Genomic DNA, 22,968 nt, shown 5'->3' with positions numbered 1-22,968 from the left:
TAACAAGAAGTAAAATATTTATCTATCGCCTGCAATAGAGACCTGCTAAGCTTCCAGAAAAAAAAGATAGTGAATGTGTTATTCATTAAAAATGATAATTTCCCCTAGTCAGTGTGAACATGTATCATATTTCACATTAGTAATTTCATCAGTAGTGAAGAATGGTTTTTAAGCAGACAACAATCTGTAATAGCTTTTATCTCCAGGGAAGATGGAAAGTTCTGTCTTCATGTATATGCAGATATTGTAATGAGATTTAAAAGAATTAATAGGATTGTTCTTTAATCTAACAGAACTTGAATGAAAAAGCTAGTAAGGAACTTGAGCAACTTAAGATGAAAAATCAGAAGCTCATGCAAGAGAGTGAACAGCACAGTGCGATGTTTGATGAGGTGATGAAGGATGTCAGCCAGAAGACAACACAACTAAAGGTAAGTACCAGAAGGTACATCCATCCTATCAGCCACATCACTTCCATGACAGTCTTACCACTGGATGGGGACAGGGATGAGTTCAGTTCTTGTCCTTATAGTTCCCTATGGGCAGTTTTGGAGGAAATCTGAGGAGTTTTTAGGAGTAGATGTGCCTGACACTGAGTGCCATTCTTTCTATGACAGTACCATGGTCATGGTAGTCTCCAGGCATCTCAGCTGACAGTGTAGGACCAGTAATGCTGGAGGCACTGTGTTTCATAAAACACATAAACCAAAATGCTCAACACACTGTGTTCATAAAGGGCATGTCACCCTTTTGCAAATAAAAGGTTCAATTGTGAGATTTTCAAATAAGAGCAATTACTTTCTTACAATGATTAACCTAATCTGAATTTTGCCAAAACCCATTGAAAAATGTTAATATATTATAATGAAGGTGTTCTGGATGGCTTCCACTGAAGGAATTGCTTTCAACACTAAAATTTTCCCTTCTCACAGTAGAGGAAATTAAATGTAAGTAACCAAGATGGTGTTTACTTTCAGATCTAAATGGTTTTCTTCCTTTAGTTCCCATTATTTAACAGTCATTTCATAGAACTCAGAAGCAGGTGAGTTTCAGTTGAAGAAGGATTAAATGATTCCTGCATGTGCTTTTTAGGGTACTTTGAGAGCTCTTGTGATAAAAGGAAATGTATCATGCTATCTACCATATCTTGCATTATGAATCATCATTGTGATTAAAACACTAAACATGAGAAAAGTCAGGTAGAAAATAATTTCTAATTGAGTTTTAGTCAAGTATAACTAATTCACCTAAATAAAAAGTTTGTTTGCCGATAGAGCCTGTTAGTCAGAATGATAAACTAACCACTGACAGATTAAAAGCTCAGTTCATATCTAATATAACACAGATGATCCTGATTTAGATCTTAAATGGAGGATGGCTTGTTTTCTGTTATATTTTGTTAGGCAAACTGAAGGATATTTTTCTTACCTGTTTGAAAAAAAAATTACTGTCTTTTCTGGGCTATCCAGTTTTATCATTCCTTCTACCAATACCATAATTGTTTAAAACTTTACAATGTGCTCAAATGAGACTTACATTTGGGGCTCTAGAGTGTCAAAGGATTTTGATTCTATGATCTTATCCTGATTTCAAGAACAGTTGATGGAACTTTTTAAGTCATGCACATGGACTTCTGGGAACAAAAAAATAGAAGTTACTGCCCAGTTAGTAGCTAAGCCAATTGCTAAAGCTTCTGAGAGCCCCGGTCCTGATGTGAGATGCAGTTTTTGTAGGGACTGTGTTTGCAGTTTCATCCTGCAGTGTGCTGAATGCCTCCGCTGTGGTGTTGGGCATCACGAACTGTGAGGGTACTCTTAAATCTCTTGAAGGTTATTGTCAGTAAAAACTGAGGAGATTCGCATCCTCCCAGAGGATACTTTCATACCAGGATTCCCCATCTCACAGAATCAGTATCTGAGGCTGTAAGTGGAACACTCTAGTCTGTGATGGCTGTAAAACCCAACAGTGGCACTGAATTATACAAGGAAGTTATATTTACTTCTTAAAAGCAAAAAGACTGATTCCTGTTGTGATTATTGGATGTGTTTCCTGGTAACCAGTTATGCAGGGTTTTGATTGATTATTTTTATCTCTGTTGTGTAGCATATGAGATGAACTCTACGTTTTGCTTTTTCTTTAAAGACATAGGTTATAAAGGAGATGGGAATAACATGCACCTGCTACTTAGGGACATGCAGTCAGACCATGCTACAGATATCTTTCTTATCACAGTCACTGGGCCTGTTACTTCAAAGGAAATTAGAGCTGCCTGGACTTAGTCTGCAGGACTGATTGGGTGAGGTGCTGTGTGAGGTTTGCTGGGGATTAGCTGGGGATTCTGTATTGATCATCTTCAGCCCTTAAGTGTAAGATTGGATTATCAATGTCCTTTCCCTAGCTGGCTTTGTTTAAAATTTTTTTAATGTTGTCCAATTAGCTAATTATCTTCTCGCAGGTGACTCACAGCATTTATATGTTTACTTCCTGAATTTTGTGAAATAAGTATATACCAAGTGCAAAAGCATTTTCTTCTTTCTTTCTATGGATGATTTCTCTCCCCTTTCCTTGTTGCTGTTCTGTAGGAGAGAGAAGATGAAGCGACTCAGATGCGCCTTGAAATTTCAAAGCTGAACAAAGCGAGAGATGTTATCCAGAATAAGCTGCGTGCTGCAGAGGAACAAAAAGTTGATGCAGAAAATGAAAAAGGCATGCTAAAAAATCAAATATCCAGACTGGAGAAAGGTAGGTACCTAACAGATGGGTGGGTCTGTCTTCTGAGTTTTAGTAAGTTTTCTAGATACTCAAATAAGTATTAACATCATTAGCTGATACCTAGGGTTGTAAACTCTGTTCACAGCTAATAGAGCTGTTCGTAGTTAAGGCTTTTAAAAAGGTCCACTGAGTTGTTTCTGCATTTTTAATAGCTGTACACTTTGAAGCCAGGATTTATTCTCTTTCCTCTTTTTCTCTAGAGTTGGAATCAGCCAAAAAGCAGTCAGAGATTGACAAGAGAGCTACAGATGGGCTTATGAGGGAAAGGGATATGCTAAACCAGGTGAGTGTGTATTGGTATCACTGATAAACCTCACAGCTTGATAATAAAATACTTGTAGTTTAAACACAACACCACAGAAATGTTGTGAAATACATAATGTTAAGTTAAAGCATTCATATTTCTGTTAGCAGTTGCACATACTGCTTCTTTTCTGTGCATTGAAATAGTGGTGGTATCTGTAAACACATAGAAAATTTCTAAGTTTTAACATATAAACATATAAACCATCAGGTACTTCAAAAATATGACATGTGCTCACCTTTACTGCAAACCCATTATTTGGTATCCAAAGAGTTCATTACATCTGTGCTTTTACACTCTGTAGCATTTGAAGTTTAATATCAATCTAGGCAAACTAAGTCTTTACCAGCAAAGGAAGAAACCAAAGTGTTGATACACCATGTAGCAGCTTGGCAGGGTATGTTAGTACTAATCCTTGCTTTTAAGTCCATTTCTCACACTGATCATTTCCTATCAGCCCAAGGTTCTTGTACTGCAGGATAGCATCTCATGTTTATGGGCATTCCTGAAGTGTAATCTACTAAATTCAATGCCAAAAGATGATTTCTGAGGTGCTTTATTTGGTGTAGGTTCACTGTCCTGTGTCTTGACTCTAGCAGAGGCTCAGATTTGGCAGGTAACAAATACTTGTTTTGTATAGGGAAAGAAAGTTTAAAGTCAGACCAGAAGTCTGATTTTGTAAAGATGATACCTTGGTGTTTTCTGTTTAATCATTATGCATAATTTTAAGATAAGCTTAGTTATTTTCCATCTTGAAGTTTCTATTTAATACATGAGAAGGAAGAGTATTTGGCTTTATTATTAATTTTACTGGCTATTGGCATGCTTTGCATTCAAAATGCCTTAAAACTGGTAAGGTTTTTCCAGTCATTAGTTATATCCACTTGTAAACAATCCTATCAATTTTTTTGTAGCACAGAAAGTAGTGTTTTAACTGCAGATCAGAAAAAGGTCTATTTAGCAGCTGTGCTAGAGATTTTGGTTTTTAAATCAGATTTGAGGCTCAAGTATTTCAACTGAACAAATTAGATAACGGACAATAACATTGGAAAGTCCATAATCCACTTTGACAATGGCATGCTTTTGTCATAGTAGTGACAGTATTGCCTTTTCAGCTCAAGAATTATTTTTTGTTCTCTGTAGAACTTGATCAAGGCTACAAATGCCACTCAGAAGCAGATAGATTTGGTGAAGCTCCATGAACAGTCAAAACAGAACTTGGAAGCGGAAATACAAAATTATAAGATTGAAGCTCAGAAACAAAGGAAGATTATTTACCAATTGGAAAAGGAGAGAGATGGCTTCATCAATGAAACCAGTGAGCTCAAAGAGAAGGTAGGAATGGCTATTTGTGCAAGTGTTTTTTTCCTGTCCTACTCTCAATACTCAATTATTCTTTGATTGTCCTGTCTTATCTGCAAAGGACCTTGTTTTACATACTACCAGTGTCCTAAAATTGAGGCCAGTGCTCAACATCTTTGTAAGAGGCTTAACATTTTAAAGGATTACTCCAAGTATGTGAAAATATCTCAACATGTTCAAGCTACTCTGCAAAATAGAAGTTTTCTAGGAGCAACTGCAGAGAAACACTGCATAAAATTTGTGTTGCCTGCTGCTCATTATTATGTATAAATTTATTCCTGATGGAATAAACTCAGAAACATGATTTTAACCTCTTCCATTAATTGCTGACTATCACATTGAAGAGTCCTCCAAGAAGCTCATTGATTTACTGGGATTAGCTTTCAAGTGGTTTCAACTCACAAGTTATTTGCTATCTTTCTACTTTAAAGTTATCCTTTCCAGCTTCAGGTGACTAGGGGCTTTTAAATCATTTTTGAATGGTATATGCTCCATTGCCTGGAATAACTCATCATTTCCTTGGAAATAATATTCCATGAAAGTGAGATTTGTCTTTGTTGCAAAGTCATATTTTGCATCTTTCCCTCATGGTGCATTTCTAACAGGATAGATATGAGTTAGGAACATTGTAAACTAGGGCCAGAGAATAATTCATAACACTCAGAACTACAAGGCTCTTTCTTTTAGTTCTGGTTAGGGTTGTCCACAATATTTGGAGGGTGAAAATGACAAATGCTGGCTTATTTACTTTGTCTTTTCTTCCTCTGCCACTTCGGTTGCAAATTTTCTGTCAATTCTTATAAGGCAGAGCTCAGTAAATGGCTTATGACACTTGAGCTGTTTGTATAATGATGCCTGCATTGTGACTGCAAGTTTCCAAAGGACTTGGCTCACTAAATTCCTGACTCAGCTTACAGGTGAAGAGCAGAAGTATGAGCACAGAAGTATGTGAGACAATAGTCTTGTCCTTCAAGTCAAAACACAGGGTAGAAGAAGGACATAGGATCAGTATTATTATATCAACTAGGTAATATTTGAGTTTGCTCTTTGATCTATGCAACTTGAGTGTGGCAAAACTATGAGAGTCATTTCACAGCTGGTGGGGAATGAGGTACTGATGGGCAGTAACTCTATGACCAGTCAATGCCCTTTCATCACCATTTACCACTAAACTGGCTTTGCAGGAGCCTGCTGCACATCTTTGGAATTGTGTAAGAGCGATAAAGAGCCAAACCCATCCAAGTCCAAAGATTTACCCATGCTGGCTCTGAAAGCTGTCTGGTTATTTATAGCAGGACAGAATCTATAGAACTGCAGAACTCCTCTTTCAAAATCATCATTTACTAGTAACTGATGAAGAGTCAGCAAAGTTATATCCACAACAGTAAAATATTTTAGGGGTGAGAATTCATCCATAGCTCCCTCTTTTATCTATTGCTTTGGCTGACTGCTCACTTGTACTATTTTTAAGTCAGTGTCACTTGCTGAATAGTCTTACTCGTAGATTAGCCAGCACAAGTGAGAAAAAAAATTTGCTCTTTGCTCTTTGTTGTGTAGCCTGTATTACTGAGCTGCAATTGTTAGTAGAATATTTCCTTTTTGAATTTAAATTCTTAAACCTTCTGTGGAAGGTTTAGGCTGCTTGAAAGGAGGCAGTGAAGTGTATCTTTCAGTTTCATCTGAAGTGTCCCCAACTGTGTCTTCTGAGGGGTCACAAAACCAGTCTCTAATTGTTGTTTCTTCTTCAAATAAAGCCTTTTAAAATGTTAAGTTTACAGTTAACAACATGTCCAGGAAACTGAAAAAAATATATTTCCTTTTTAAAATTAACATAATCTTTTGGAAAAACCTCATGTTCAATGGGCATATCATTAAGGCCATGGCAGCACTTCTCAGAGTGCTTAAAAAAGGGTAAGCAAATAAGGGCAGCACCATTACTGAGGTATTGAGTAGGTTCATTGAACTAAACAGGTAACCAGCAGTAAATTATAGTTAAGTGTACAGATAAAAAAGCTATGAGGATACGGGAGAAAACTATGAATATCTAATACTTTTTTTAGCTTTGGGCCCTCCTTGCCAAATCTGAGAGGTGTAGTGTGCTATCGACTAAATAGGACTTGAGGATGCTCAACCTCCCATGGGGCTGTGTTGTGAAACACTGCATGTACCTTTTTTGTATTTATAAGAAAGAATTATTTGGGTGTAATAATTCCTGAATAAGCAGAGTCAGCATCCAGCCAGTGAGCACAACTCAGAAAACTTTGTCTATAGTCTTACTTTACTTGTATCAAACACAAGTAAAACACAAATGCAGTGACCTACTTTCAAATCTTGCTCCAGCCTATGATCACCATAGTGCAGATAGAAAACATGCCTTATTGATTTCTTCTCCATGCTATTACTATTGGCAGCTTGTGTCAACAGAAAAGGAAAAGGCAGGAGTAGGTTATAAACTAGGGCTGTGTTTTTGTATTGCATTGTAAGCAGTTCCTGGGATCATCTGAAGTCAGCTACAATGTGCTGGAATTGTATTGCTGCTGCTGTAATAAAATTTTTTGTGTTTGTTTAGCTATCCCCTATCTTCAAAGTTGGTTGGAGGTACCTGATGGAATGTTTAATTATTTAATCCTTCCCCACGGTTAGGCCTCACAAGGCTTTACTGCTAAGCATGGGACAACACTGTCCACTACAAACTTTGCAGTTATTGATTATTTGATGCAAACATATTTTTTTATTCTTCCCCTTTGATATATAAACGTGAATCTTAGCCCAAACTGCTACCTTCACAAGCGGAGTCAGGAGAATGGGATATGAACTGCAGTTGGAAATGGACTTCTCTTCTGGATTTTGTCCATGTGGTTCCTCAGCTTTTACTTTAATGCTTGATCTTTTTTTAGCTTAAGGGATGGCATTGTTTTCTCCTCCTAATTAGTGAACCTGATAAGTTGTTCTTGATGTGTGTACTCCTTAGTTTTCTTTTTATTTCTTTTAATCTTATTTAATTGTAATGCTGAATTCTGTGTGAATGCTGCTTGCTTGAGCTCCTCAGTTTTCAGCTTGGTGCAGCAGGAGAAAGGTTCTTATGTTTCAAAAAAATAATTTAGAAACCCATCATAGTGATTAGCAACTATTTGTATTTTTGTCCCTCTAACATAGTAATTATTATGTATTATTATGGTAGTAACTGTTCAATAAAGATGTGTATAAAATTTTGTATTTTTGTTTATTGATACTGCATGTGATCACCTTCTACAGTCTACAATACTTCATTCTCTTTACATAATCTTTACATAATTATTTCTAATCTGTCATAGAAACAACTAATAGTGGTTACCTTCTTATTTAGACTAGGTTACATTAACTGAGTGTCTTATTGCAGCAATTATATATCAACAGTTTATGATCATCAGCAGTTTGTGATCGTGTGTTTGTTAAAAAAAATGGGTTGTTAGAATATAGGAGTACATGCAGGGCTTCTTGAAAAAACATACATGTATTTATTCATCTTACCATACAACTGACATCCAAAACAACATAATTTACAAAATCTAGGTTTGCTTTATAAATAAACTATTAATTTTATTGAACCTGCTCAGTGGCAATATTTTCTTTCAGTAGCTTGTTTTTAAATTAAATATGTGCACATCTGTAAGTTTTAGTCTTGAACAAAACCTAGATATCAGATTAAAATAGAATATTGTCCCACATAAGCAATCCTGAAAGGTTAAACTTGTATTTGGACTGAAATGATTTTTAGCTGTAGCTGAAACTGCTTATCACAGGGATTTGAACTTGTCATCTTAGAAGAAAATCACAAACTTTGCCCTGTCCTTCCAATCTTGTGATGATGGTTTAATCATGTTGATTTCTTTCTTTCTGCACCAGGTCCTCCATCATATGAAAGATCTTGAAATATGTCAAGTACAGATCTGTGACTACGAGAAAGAAGTACAAGTGCAAATGATTAAATTAAAACAGCAACAAAACATTTGTGAAACTCTGAGAGCAGAGAGGAGCCTGTACAGTAAAAATCTGATTGAAGCTAAGGTAGAAGGATATGTTTTTGCTCATGTTTCTCTCTCTGCTCTTGGTTTTTTTGGATGATTTAATTTTAATTTGTTGAAAGGAAAGCTCAGTGGATCAATGGCAGAAGTGGTTTCCTCATCCCTATGGGTTTTGGGGAAATGAATGTTTTAGGTCCCTGACATTTTATCTACACCGTTTGTATTTGAACTGGAAATAGAAGTCAGCAGTCATCATGTGGCAATATCCCTACTTCAAACCATGCACAAAATCATGGTACACTGGAGCTTTGGAATCATGAAGCCTTTCTGGCTCCACTCTGTTTTATCCCTTTAGGAGTTGTATGCATGTATGTGAAATAGGGTACAAGAGGAATAAGATTGCCTCCTTAACCCTGAATGTGTATGCACATTACTGTGAATAATGGTTTAGAAAGCAGAAGGAACACTTTCTCAGCTGAAGTGGAATTTTTTGACAAGAACCAAATGCTTCCACCTTGCTTTATCCTCTCAGAGACTGTCATTTTCCTCGGGAAATGATTCTCTCCATTCATATCTCCTCCTTGGGGATCTCAATAACAATACTAGAAGAAGTTAAGGATGTATTCTGTTATTCTGATGTAAAGATCTAAAATATTACACAAATGCTATTGTAATTGGCAGAGATTGGGACCTTGGATAGCTGTGAAATATTTACAGCCCTGGGTTATTTCTGAATAAAGATTTATGACATAAACATATATAGTAAATTAAAAATTTATACTTAGGTTTGAATAGGTAGGTGTTTTGCTTGAAAAGCAGATGGGAGTGAACTGTCCAAGTTCCTATCCAACTGTGTACTGAATTCTATGAGGAATGAACCATTTTGCCACTTATGTGGGACTTGTTACTTGATCTTAATCAGCCTCTCATCAGTGGATGCAGTGTTGGAATTCTTGCTGCTCCCAAACAATCTCTCAGAAAAAGTAAGGTTGAAGAATTGCAATGCTGATTTTTTAAAAATAGTTTTTATTTTAAAACATGGAAGATAAATTTGCTTACTTATAAAGAAGGGCAACTATGTGCTGAGTTAGAAAACGAAGCAGCTTTTTTTGGTTTTGAGTGTTATATGGTGGTATACACTATGTTGTTCACAGTTCCAGTTGTCAGAGGCCAGTGTTTAGACTATAATAGCTTACTTGGCATACTGCAAAATGTTTTTAGCAAGTCCTGTGTGAGAAGGCTGACCCCAGAAGATCTTTTGGCCAAGGCAGTATTATGTGTAGCAATGAGAAAAACAGCCATTCGGTGTTCAGTAACAGGTCAGCCAGTCATGAAAGAAAAAAAAAAGAGGGTTGCTTTAAACATTATGGTAAATTCTTTTTCTTTTTGAGAAGTAAAACAAATTTGCACAAGCTTGTTTGTATGAAGCTAGATGTAAGTATTTTTAGATTGCTTAATTTTAAATGATCCCATTATGCCCAATATCGATGGAGGGGCATAAACATAAGACTCACAGACCAATTTGGTCGGCCATAGGTTCAATTTATTATTTAAATAAGTCAACTTTTATACAGTTTAGTTTGTTTTGGGCACATGCTTACAACAAGGTGATTGGATAGCTCAGTCTGTACACGCGTCTCATGTCTCCAGTTCATTGGACCTGATGTTCTGTCCACGCGATCTGAAATCATACTTGGCATGTAAAGGCCTTCCTAATTAGGGGCTTTCTGAAATCTGCAGGTGTACCTTTATCTGTACTTTCTCAAGGCTTTCTTGCTATAAACATACTGTGTTCTCAAACCTTATAATTAGACACACAGCTAACGAGTATAAACATTACATATTTTCACACAGTCTATAAGTATAAACATTACAGCTTACAACTTCTAAAGTCATGTCAAGCAAGGCCTACAGAAATGCAATAGAAATTGTTCACACAATTTGTATCCTGCAACAGCCCCCCTTGCTAGTGGTCTCCAAAGTACTATGACATTCAACTCAGTAAAATCTCTTGGAAAAAGCGTGCTGGCAGTCTTTTAATATGAGATATACCCAATGTTTTCATCCTTGGGGTTTCTTTTGGTGTTAGGAGTTCATTTTTTTAAGCAAGCTGACTAGAAGACCAGCTTGCAAAATTGTGTGCTCTTACTGTTCTTCATTAAATAACGAATTGAGAATGTATTTGGGTATATGCATTGGTGCTATATGTTAAATCTGTCATCTTTTACAACTGTAAAGATATTTATAGGCTATGTAGCAAAGAGAGCTTTTAATAAGCTTTTAATAAGACTTTTTCATTCACAAGGGTGGCTGAACATGCACAGTTGGGCCTAATGACAAATTACTACTGATCAGCACTTTCTCCATACTGTTTGTGTGAAGATTGCCGTGACTCAAGATCTTGCTTAGCTATGCTAAACACTTCATGCAAGAAAACATCACTCATTTGTCAAGTAAATCCATACCTGTGGTGGACAGTATTGAAAGAGCTTTGAAAACCCTGGTTTTGCATTGAAAGAGGATGTATTCACATGAAAGATTATCATGTCTTCTCTGTGAGCTTCTAAAACTACTTTCATTAGATCCAGAAAAGCATGTCTGTCTAAACACTGAATTTGTTAGCTTCCATTTCATGTCATAACATGTGCTGTCACTGGTATGAAATGGTTAATTTTCTACAGGCAGGCACCTTTGTGCTGTGAGTAGAAGTATTCCTATTGACCTGATCTCTCTTCACTGTTACCAGCCTTTTTACACTGTGTTTTGAGCTTAAAATATTTGCTAAATATTCTTATACCAGGGACTTCTCAAACTCTGAGAACTCTTTTCCCCCTTGCACCTATGTGCAAGGCAGAACATAGGCAAAATGGAGGTAAGCATTTTCTATTTTCCCTTGCAGCCATATAGATATCTCACTGATGGGTATGTTAATTTGCACAAAACCAGCTTCTCTCCAAAGATTTGTCCCCAGCTGCATAAAACATCATTGAAAAACACATTACTAGAAGCATGAAAACAGATGGATGTGATTGAATCGTAATAATTTGGATTGACTGCTTGTTCTTATAGTATGTCCCGCACTTTAAATTAAATGGCTTATTAAACTCATAATTGATGGTCATTATTTTTGTCAGTGTATCTTTTAAAGGCTTTTTTATTGCAATGTCATGCTGGCATAATAAAAAAATTGTCATTTAATGAAACTGTTTTGGTCTGTTGGATTAAAAAGTGATGTCTTATAGTATGTACAACATGTCTCCTCTCTTGCACTGTGGCTACATTTTCCGACATCTAAACAGCCTGAACTCCCCATCACAAATAAGCTCATTTTTTAACCCTCTCTGTGATCACACTTTCTGTTTATTAGGATGAGATAGCGGATACGAAGATGAAACTGAAAACTTCAACACGTCAGCTGGATCAGCTGAAGGAGGAGCTCAAAGACAAAGATGTAGCCCTTGAGAAAGCACATCTGGATCATCAGCATTCAGAGGAGGAGAAGGAATCATTGAAAGTAAGACCCTTTACATATATACCTTCCTACAAAGGATAGTTGCCATGATTTCACAGAACTGCATTATGTTCTGGTCTGTCGTCGTTGTTTTGTTGTATTTTAATAAACTATTCTGTAATTGAAGCACAAGATCTCAGTACACTTTAGAGATAGTAGTTGCACAAATCTTCTGTGTATCTGACAAATTTAATCTCTGCCTCTAATTATCAAAAAGTCCTGAACTGTCAGTTGGAAGCTTTAAATCTCTTGGTGACTGCACATTTTTTACTAAAAAGTTCCATTTTGCTTTCAGAAAAGTGGATTTTGGGGATAGCCTGATTCTAGCAAACTTTTTAATATGGATCCTTGTAATTCAACTTCTTATTTTTAAAAACTTCTTTTCTCTCTGCTGTTTTTAAGTGCAAACCCCATTATATTACACTTCACAATGTTGTATTTCTGTGTAACTAGCAAACGTTAGTCTCCTGAGAGTCAGGCAGTGCCTTTTAGTAGGTCCCTCTGCACAGAAAGTTATTTTAATATTGTGGTATAAAGCAGGAAGAATCTGTTGTAAATCAAAGGAAATCTGAGCTTGAAGCTCTGGTTCTTCTAAGTGCTGGCTGCAGCCCATCCTTACACAAGCTATTAGATTTGTGGTGATATCTCAACCCAATTTGCTGTGCTCTGGAAAGATTTAAGGAGTTAGTGTCCACAGAAGCTTATTTTTAATCTTCACTAAGCACTAGAGAAAAAGAACAATACCAGGGAAAAAAAAACACCTCAAAAAACCCGAAAGTCCTCTGTCACTTTTCACAATGTTTTCTTTTGTCAGTTTATTGCTTTGCTGCAATGACTTCTTGAGTTTTCAGCCCCTCTCAGCACATTACAGTTATGACAAGATGTCAATGGGGCTTTGTAAAAAGGTGATGAATTTGTGTTCCTGTACCTGATCTGTCTCAGAGTTGTTCTATCAGCGATGGAGAAGTCAAACAACATCTCATTTCCTGTGTGCAACTTTCTGCCTTAACTAGTCCCCAATTCTGTCTCATCACCTCAGAACTGTCTGCCATTTATTTGACAAATATATGATTGCTGCATGGTTTACACACTCAATTACTCACTAGCAAGTTTGTCCATACATTGACATGACATTGCTGAGTAGCTGCCGGGCACTGTGGTCTTCTTACCTGAGTGTCACTGCTGAATACTAAAGCAGAAGAGAATTCAGAGGGAGCTGATTGTCACAGGCACAAAAGAACACAATTATTTGTGTTGCAAGCCAGCCTCACTTCGTCCTGATTGCGCTGATGTGAAGGAAGTAAGCAAGCTGTTCCTGGGAAATAAGTTTAAAGAATGTGCTAAATTGTGGAGAACTGGGATTCATAGGAATGAGATTATACAGACATTGGATTTATGCTTATCTCAGATGGCATAAAGGTCTTAAAAATCTGTCATCATGGTAAATGAAACAGAGGATGCTTGATCCAGGCTCCATTAAAGCCAGTACAAAGCCATCTTTTGGCTTCAGTTGGCCTTCTTACAGGCTTGCAGATTAGAGTGGTTTGACGGAGCATCTGAATATTGGATACAATCTATATATGGCCCTTCAGATTTGAGCTGCTGGCAAGTCAAACTTTGTATATTTTTGTAGATGTTTATGTGTATTTTTTTTGTTAGCATTTTCTAGAAATCTGGATATAAAACCTCTGCCTTGTTATTTCAGCATTCTGTGTTCAGTTATAACTTTTGTAAAACTCATATTTTCTTTCCACCTCTAACACCAATAAAAAAACCTCTTCACTTACAGTAATATTTCAGAATCTAAACAAGAATTTAGTTTGAATTTGGCTTGAGATACTGGTATAGGTCCTATATACATTATTCTTTCTTGCTGACTGTTCTTCAGTTCTTACAAATTCTCCAAACTGACTTCAAGTGAGCTGTGCTGATTTACAGCCATTTCAGACCTGATCATTTTTCTCCTTGCCAGTGACTGTGTTTATTCACTTACTTTTCTCTTACCTAATGTACACAGACCCTCCTACTGTAGTTTTCAGCATATTTAATCTAACTGAAAATCCTGTTAGCTTGTTGGGCTTTTGTGTGGCTTAAAGTATTTATGTTTTTTACTATACAAGGCAGTTCGGATTTATTTTAACTTAGTGCATTCCAGTGAGGAGATTTGTTTATATAAATGTTTACTGCCAACATCTAATGCCACTTCTTGTTTACAATTCATATTTTTCTGACATAAGGAGACCATAGAATTTTGATATATTAAAAAAAGTACTATCCAGCAGTACTGAACGCATGAGCAGTTTTACATTTGTAGGCAGCTTTTGCACAGTGTTGATTGCATTTCAGTGTGAAGTGGCTTGCATTTTCATTCAGCTGATGGATTCTGATGAATATCTAACACTGACTAAGAGAGATATGTCTCACACATATGAGAAAATGAGAATTTTATTAAAGAAAATAAGAATGGAACAAGCTATTTTATTACGATGATGGAACTGTTTCTGTCTTAAATCGATGTTTTTGCAGGTGCAGCCTTTGTCACAGCCTAATTCTTTCAACACTGAATGATGCTTGTTCCCAAAAGGCAGCTTGAACATCATCCTTTATAAGGGCCAGAGCTGTGGCAAAGTCTTTGAGTCAAGGCTTGAAAGTTTTCATAACTATGGAAATGGACTGTGGTTGGCTAGTTCCACCTTGGCTCTAGTTGCATAGCAATGATAGAAACTTCTAATAATCCAAGAAGACCTTATTAGTTTTTATCTACATACATGCCTTGAATTATACATTTTGTGACAGTGGGATAGAACGATTGGGCAGTGTTAGTTTGTTAGTGCTGTGCAGTCACTCTAGCAGTGCTTTGCTGCTCCTTCACTTAGGGACAGCCTTCTTTTCCCGGTCTTCTTCATCTACACATCCACTAAGCAAAGTGCTATAGCTCTTTAATTTTGATGTTCCGTACCTGGTTGACATCTTCACCAATTCTGTTATTCTAGTCTGAAGCCTTTTCTGAGTTGATGCTGATTTTTATTCTACAGCGTAGAATGTTGCCCTTTTCAGCAAGGTGAACTATCCTTTCTCGCTTCCCAGACTGACTTTAAAATTTGAATAACAACTCCTGAAAAGTTTTCCAAATATGACCTATACATTTTTTTTAAGGTTTATTAAATGAGGCATCCCTGAATTACAACTTGAACCACTGTCATAGATAAAAATCCTTTCAAATTTCTATTATGTATAATACAATGATATTAAAATAGTGTTTACAATATTTCTTTATGGGTCTTCATGCCCGCTTGTCTTGGTGATTTGTTCTGAAAAACTAACAAAATATGTACGTCTCAGGAAGCTAAAAGAACGTATGAAATATTTTTTAAAATCCTAAGTCTTAATTGTAGGTTTGCGTAATGCGAAATTATTACTAAGCACAGTTTACCCGCATTCTTTCTCTCCATCAGACTGAAGTGGCTAACTTGACAAGACAGGCTATGGAAACCAAAACGTTCATAGAAAATCAGGAGGCAGAAGAGAGAAAACTCCTAAATATCATTGCTGAAGCTGATGCAGAGAGGCTGAAGCACAAGAAGGAATTTGACAATGTAGGAATCTCTAATTTGAGTTTTCAAACACCCTGCATTTTGTTTCCTCATTTGTCCAGTGTATTTTTAAGATGAAGATTCTCAGCTACTGTGAATGTGGTACTACTAAAGCTTTATAGTGCTTTAAAACCAAAATGTTAAGATACTGAAGTGAATGGAATATGTAGTATATACTGTTCAGGTGACTGAACCCATATAGGGGATACTATTAGGTTCTTGCCATAATTCTTTTATTAAAAACAGTGAAACCTCTTAATGCACATGATTTTGACTGATACAAATGTAGTCATGATCCTTGGGGATGGTGTGAAGGGACTGTAGCTGAGCTCACTGCTTTGCCCTGTGCTCTTACAGGTGCTCAGTGAGAGACATGCCCTGGCGACCCAGCTTATTCGTCGCAATGATGAAGTGGCTCTGCTCTATGAAAAGATAAAAATCCAGCAGGCCATCCTAAACAGGGGTGAGAGCGAGTACCGACAGAGGATGGAGGACATCCGAATCCTCAGACTGGAGATCAAAAAACTTCGGCGTGAGAAGGGAATACTTGGCAAGAGTGCGGCTAATGCGGAGGATCTCAGGTAGAAAACCTGATTGAATACATTTCCATAGTGATTGCAGCCATGATTTTGTGTTTGAGACAGAAAACATGTTTTATGCATGGTAAGGATTTGTATCAACAAGCATTATACCTTGGAGAAGGAGGTTGTTTGGTTTGACCTCAAACACAAACTGGATTAAATTTATAAAACAATTTATCAGCAATTAAGAAAATTAAAATATAGGAAGGAGGAAAGAAAACATCTTGGCCAAAGTTGAAATAGTTTCCATATTTCCCTTGGTACTGTGAATTACTGCCTACAGAATAAACCTGGCAGAAATCAGCACAAAAGGTGTTCATAGTTCAGTGAGCTGCTTAGTGGTACAGTGGTACAAGGCTCAGATGAGTGGAACTCGGTTTTTTTAAGCAATCCACAGAGTATGGGGAACACTTGACATATTTATGACAAACTCCTGCACTTTCAGAGCTCTCTCCTTCCAGATTTATGTGCAGGCATGCTCTCTTAGAAAGATTTAGTTAAATTTTCATTGAAGGTTGTGTTTCTTTAAAACACAATTTTAATACCCTAAGCCTGATTTATCTCCTCCTTCTCTGACTTAATGCTTCATTTCTTTTTTTAACCCTCCTCCATTAGAGGTGTATTCTTTCCTGATGGGAAACTAATGTCATTTTCTATAGAATCAGTTTTGGTTTGTAAAGAGAGGCAGTTATGTTTTTAGCAGATAACCATCATTCCAATTCTATGTAGCTACCACAGTTTTGGGCTAGATCTTTAGCTTATCAGTATAATTCCATGCCTTTCAGCAGAACAAATTAACTTCAGTCCGTGGTCAGTCCCATTGACTCCAGTGGAATTATGCCAGTTTGATTTGGTGAAACAGAAAAGAGAACTGGGCACACAACATTAGCAATTGCAGTTTTCATCGACTGACTGCAGACAGGAATAGGATTTGAACTTGCTGCCCAAATACATTCAGCTGAAAGTCTGTTACTGTATTGAAACTCAGTGATGGTATTGAAGTGTAGTGTGATGCATGCCATGATGGGTAGATCAATTCTTCCTAACTGCAGCAGCAATCACATACTTTAATGAAGTCCAAAACCATCATGAAAACTGCCTGTCGAAAGACTCCATATATCACTTGTGCTGCTAATTAGCTTTCTTGATTTGCCAATTGGAGATGTGAGTTTTTTTCCTCTTCCATAACCTTTTCCAACCTCACAGTTAAAAAAAAGGTATTTTACTCTCTATTGAGCTAAATGTAACTCTGAGCTTAGCAGGAAAAGATTCAGTGGCAGGCACATCGTGATTCCCCACCTCCTTTTGACCTTGGAGAACTTACAGGATCCAATCACTAGAATGATCAGGGTCAGACCATTGCAAAAATTGCCTTTCCCCCCCTCCTCCTCAACTCCGTATCCCCACCATAAAAGCGTAGTTGTCAAAGAATCTTGGCAGTGCTCAAGTAGTTTTGAATTCAGCAACAAGTCACCCCTGGAATTCCTTGAGGAGAGGTAGTAAGAGTAGAAGAAATCAAACTTCAGTTCTGTAAGGAATGGTGTCTGTCTTACTTAGACCCTAGAGTGTGTTTTATTTAACAGATTGTATTAGCCAAGTAGATTTAAAAACTTCTTTAAAACACAAACTGTTAGATTCTGTACAGGGGTTACTGGATATGACCCATAACTGTTTTGTAGGTTGATGAGCTAACAATCCTTCTGGCCTTAATGTAAATGGGAAGCTGTGAACAGTGAGATCCAGTAGGCTGTGGAGTAGATTCCCCAAGAGTCCCTTTTCTGAGCCATTCTTGATGGAGCAAGTGAAGAGGTCTAAGTGTGTTACCTTATGATTGCACCTGTTTAGTGATGTCAATGTTGCAACTTTTTTGCCACTACAGTGTTGCTGTAGTGGCAAAGTGACTGTGTTTTCCACGTAGTGCTTCCTGTGCACTGTAGTGCATGAAAGAATGATTTGTTAATGTTCATATTAGTGCCTTGGTCACACTAATATGGTTTCAGTGGGTTATTTTTCTTTTTGTTTTATGCTGGTCTTCAGATTTGAGTTTAATCATATGCAGAAGGAACTGTTAAAGGAACAAACTCGATGCAAAATTTTGGAAGAAGAACTGCAGAAACCCTTGAAAGTTCACAGATGGAGAAAATTAGAGGTGATGTGTGAGCATTTCATGTTCCCAAAGCCCCTATTACCAAATCAGTGACCCAGCACAAAGCCCATTTCATTTACTGTTAGGCAAATGATGTGGAGGGGCAGGCAGACTGAAATTTCCCTAGCGCCAGTGGAATGATTAACTGCTGAATGGTTTCCTTGCACAATGCAATCAGTGTTATTTTTGTGTCACTTTCTCAATGAAAAATTGCAGAGAGATTTGTAAAGAGACAGTCAAATGCTAAAGGGAGTAAGAATGCCTAAGGTGAATTGAGAAGGGGATGATTCCTTAACATGGATGATGAGAAAGAGGACGATGGGGAAAAGATACAACCCTACCCTCACCAATTAGGGAGATGTATATGGGAAGAAACCCAGAATTTTAAAGGGTCATAGAATAGGTAGACTAGAGAATGGACAGACATGAAGTCAGAAGGTAAATTACATCTGTGAGAAAAGGAAGAGGCCTGCACATAAACAGCAGTGGGCTCCCAAAGATAGTCATTCCAGGTAATGTGAGTTCAACTGTTCTACATAAACAGCTAATCTAAATTTTCACACAATTTGAACCTGCCAAGTGAAGGGGAAAAATAAAAAATCCATCAAGCATAGACCAAATATATGAACATCAGTTGGCATCACTGGGTATTTTTGATGTAAGTCAGAGCCATCTGAGATTCTGCTCTTGCATGGGTCTCTGATCTGATGCCAGCCTGGGTTGCTTAGCTGCTCTAATAATGAGTGGTAACGTGCTCAGTCCCTACAGAAACAAAGCTGAATATTTTGACTGTGCTTACTAACATAATAGTTACTCTTTCCATGCTGAGCTTAAGTTGAACAATGTGATTAGCTTTTCACATGGAAGGGAGATGAACTAAGTTAAACATGTGTAGGTACGAACTCCAGCACTACCTTGTAACAAAGAAAAATCAGGCCAGTCAAAACATCCAGTTTTGGGAAAATGAACGTATGAAGAGAATGATAATGGGAAATCATGTCTTTCCATTCTAGTTTACTGGTTTGTATTTGGAACACAGAAAGGCCAGCAGATGGCAAGATCCATGTGAAATAATCCTGATGGGGTTTTGGTTCAATTCCTAATGAACAAACACCCTCATATCACTATAGTTGTCACAATTGGCACTATGTTTGGGCAGCACTATAAAAAAATCAAGGACTGAGTGGATCATGGGGACTGATCTACTTTTTAGCCTTGTTTCTTAGGAAATGATGTTGTGTTGTGAGTGCTGTGTGCGTATCTGTGTTAGTGTCCTAGTTACGCTTGAATTGATTAGTCAATTTAGATAAAATCAGACAAAAGATTAGGAGCAATGAGATACCAAGTTCCTTATAAGCTCAAGCAGATATATAGAGAGCAGGACTTTATTGAAGCCTTTACTGCAGTATGAGTTTAATCCTTATGAGACACCATATGAGAGCAGAGAAACCAGATGGGAGAGAGGTGTTATGAATCCCTGAGTGGGGAAAAGCTTCAGTCAGAGTTTGCCCTTCAGTAAAAGATCCAACAAGAAGATATGAAGTAGTGGGAAAGTATGCTTTGCTGGCTGGTCCTCACAGAATTACTACTTTGCTCCTTAGAGCATCCTCCAGATTCAATCTGTGACAAAAGAATGAGAAGGGACAGAGAGACAGCTGTCTGCTAGGTCCTGGTCTTTATGGGCTATGTAGATAGAGGGCAGCAGTAAGTGTATACACTGTCACCATTTTTTCCACTTCATTCCATTGAAGAATGAGATTTCACATGTATGGACACTTTAGAGCCTCATAATTCATCAGTGTACCCCACAAATTTGTTCCTCTTAACTTCTCAACCTGTTTTGAGACTATATTGCAGTTACTCTCTCTTTTGTTCAAAGCAACTGTTGAGATTCTTAAACAGTGGAAAGTACTTGCACTGCTCTTCATTTGTCAGTGGGCAGTTCCAGTTGCTGCTAAAATTGATACATTAAGTTTCAGGACTGCTTGTATGCATGCAATTTAAAAAAACAAAACCAAACACTCCCACCCCTCCCCTTTTATATTTATTACTTTTGAACACTTAGATATTATGATTTTCATTTGCAAACAAGAAACACTAACTTGTTATCATGTATATTTTTGAGAGTTCTTTGCTCTTTTCTAGGCCAGCAACCCCACTACCTATGAGCTGATTCAGAAAGTACAGAGACTACAGAAGAGGCTTATAAGCAAGACAAGTGAAGTGATAGAGAAAGAATTTCTCCTTCAGGTACTGCAGCGTCATTGTTTTGTTCCATCTTATTAACGTATTTGACTTACCCTGCATTCTCTGTTTACTGACATGCTTCCTGAATGTTATTTAGATGCACGACTTTGAATTTCTCTTGCATGCCCTTTAGACAGCTATAGATGGCAGCACTGACTCGCTGAAAGAGAACAAGCAGCATCTGATTAGTTGATTTTTATATTCTGATTACTGATACCTGGACAACTCTGGAAAGTCTAATTAAAGGTTGGCTTTTGTTTATTCATGGTAGAGATTCATCTTCAAGTCAGTCTTAGACTTTTTGAAAGGCTTTTTTTCATCGTCTTAAACAAGACTCTTATGACCACACCATGAAAGAAAGTCCCTGTTCAATACAATTTGTGCTTACCTTGGCTTCTGGCAGAAGAAATCCTACAGAGTTTGTGTGATTTAGATATGCTGCTGTCTGGGCCATGTTTGATTTCAAGGCTTTTGTGCTGAACTTTGCCAAGAAATAATTTTTGTGATAGCTTATCTTTTTTAAGTGTATCAGATGTCCCTTAACCCCAGTGATAACAGTAAGATTTATGTTGTAGGATGGAGGAGAGACTGTATTCCTGTATTGCAAACATTGCTATAAAATGTAAAAAAAGGACTCTTTTGGCTTTAACTATAGGTGTAAAACTGGGAAATCTGTCTCCTTCTCTCTGGTGACTGTAGGAATAGCTACGGCTTATCAACTCTAGACATGATTTTAAAATCTTGGTCTTAAATACACCAATAGTCTTGATGCCTGTGTTGGGTATCACTCATTGTAGAGTTGAATGTGACCTGAATCTCCCTCTGTCTTGAGAAAAAGCTCAGCAGATGTTATCAAGGCACGGTTTGTCTCTATTTTTCGTTTCATAGGAAAAAATAGATCTGCAATTTCATTTGAAGGTAATGTATGGTGTATTGTGCCTTTGCTTGGAAAAATGTGATCTTTGTTTCGTAGCACTGAAACTCTGTCAGTGACATAGTTATCTTAAAATGTAGCAAAAATAGCTGCAAATTTACTGTGCTTTACCCAAGGACAAACCCAATTCTGTTAGATTTTTACATAGTCTCTATTGAGTATCTTGCCTTATCCTTAGTATGTTCCTATTTTGCTATTATCCTTATTTTCAGCTGAAGAACTGAGAAATAGAGGTATTAAGTTGCCTGCCCAAGAAAATCTTTGAAATAGTAGGTATTTAAGCCCACATTGCTGTATTAGCCTTTGATACAATCTTTCTGTCTATACCACAGTCCTTCTTTGGTGACTCTATGTTTTTTTATTATTTTCCTAGATTTGAGACAGGGTTTGGCTATATAAAATTGAATTATTATAGCTAGAATTGTTAATGAGTTCCTTTGCATCCTCAATTCAGGCACCAGTTTCCTGTGCAACAATGCTGAAATTAATGCTGTCCCTTGGAGAGACTAACAGTAAAGGCCAAAAATATCATGCTCCACATTGTGTTCAGGGATTTACCATGCACATTTCTGAGCTCTTTTCTGTTTTTCCACAGTGTTTTGAGTCTTCCACAATGACTGATATAGAGCTCTTTCCTAGCAGCGTGTGGGTAACGAGAGGTAACCAGAGATGCAGCAAAACCCCAGCTCATTTCCTTGGAGGGCTGTATGTCCTACTGGATCGGTCACTGGCTTAGGGCTCAAAAGTCAAGTGTACTAGCTGAGCTGTTTCTACTAAGTGTCTGGATAACATCATACAAGTAGTTTGTTGTTCTTTGAACTGGTTTTCCTTGGTATGAGGATAATATCTGTTCTGTGAAATGGTATCCTGTTACTCACTAAAACAAAACTCTTGCTAATAACTTATTAAACTAAATCTATCTTGTTCCAAACTCCTCTGATGAAGGAGTGAGCCTGAGGAACACTTCCAGCAGAAGGAAATGAACAGAGCAGTAGCATCAACTTTCTGGAGAGAGCTGAGCTGCATGCACCAAAAGGGTTGCTTCACCAGACCCCCTTCTGAGCCGTGTGTCCCCATTCAAAAGATAGCGTTCGGTTTGATGCTGACTGAACTTTAGATTTATGGGAAACAGCAGCAATTTAGCTCCCATTTCTGGAATTTTTAATTTTTTCCCCTCAATATAATTTGTTTTGCTTTGTGAGTTCTTCTCTCTTTTTAAAAATCCTGGTAGGTCTCCTCATGCTTAAAGGCATTCAACATCATCTTTTTATGTCTCTCTCCTGGAAGTCAGCTCAGTTCAGTTCAGTTGCTGTTCCTTTGTAGGAATGGGGGAATTGCTGATGACTTGTCCTGTGCCTAGTTGGTGTAAGATCCCCCATGTTCACAGTCAGAGACTACAGGAGCTGAGGGATACAAACTTAATTCAGAGAGCTACTGCTTTCCCCATGTTATGTTTGCTTGCCTAAGTCACACCTCTTCACTCCCAGTTATCTCCATCCACATCTTGCTCTGTG

At 37.4% G+C, this 22,968-nt stretch overlaps 1 protein-coding gene across 2 annotated transcripts in view; it reads left to right on the top strand.

Moving 5' to 3' along the window:
- CFAP58 (cilia and flagella associated protein 58) overlaps nucleotides 1–22,968 on the top strand; it is a 57,529-nt gene that overhangs the window by 13,468 nt on the left and 21,093 nt on the right. For both annotated transcript variants that reach the window (XM_027692259.1, XM_027692260.1), the window contains exons 7-16: nucleotides 294–431; nucleotides 2,583–2,742; nucleotides 2,973–3,055; nucleotides 4,220–4,411; nucleotides 8,324–8,485; nucleotides 11,810–11,956; nucleotides 15,409–15,549; nucleotides 15,904–16,127; nucleotides 18,165–18,276; nucleotides 20,419–20,523. In XM_027692259.1, coding sequence (XP_027548060.1) covers nucleotides 294–431; nucleotides 2,583–2,742; nucleotides 2,973–3,055; nucleotides 4,220–4,411; nucleotides 8,324–8,485; nucleotides 11,810–11,956; nucleotides 15,409–15,549; nucleotides 15,904–16,127; nucleotides 18,165–18,276; nucleotides 20,419–20,523 — 1,464 coding nt within the window. The remainder of the gene's footprint in view (nucleotides 1–293; nucleotides 432–2,582; nucleotides 2,743–2,972; nucleotides 3,056–4,219; nucleotides 4,412–8,323; nucleotides 8,486–11,809; nucleotides 11,957–15,408; nucleotides 15,550–15,903; nucleotides 16,128–18,164; nucleotides 18,277–20,418; nucleotides 20,524–22,968) is intronic.

This window comes from Neopelma chrysocephalum, unplaced genomic scaffold (assembly GCF_003984885.1).
Source record: "Neopelma chrysocephalum unplaced genomic scaffold, ASM398488v2 Primary Assembly neopelma1_85, whole genome shotgun sequence".
Lineage (NCBI taxonomy): Eukaryota > Metazoa > Chordata > Aves > Passeriformes > Pipridae > Neopelma > Neopelma chrysocephalum.
This window is presented reverse-complemented; position numbering and strand designations above follow the sequence as displayed.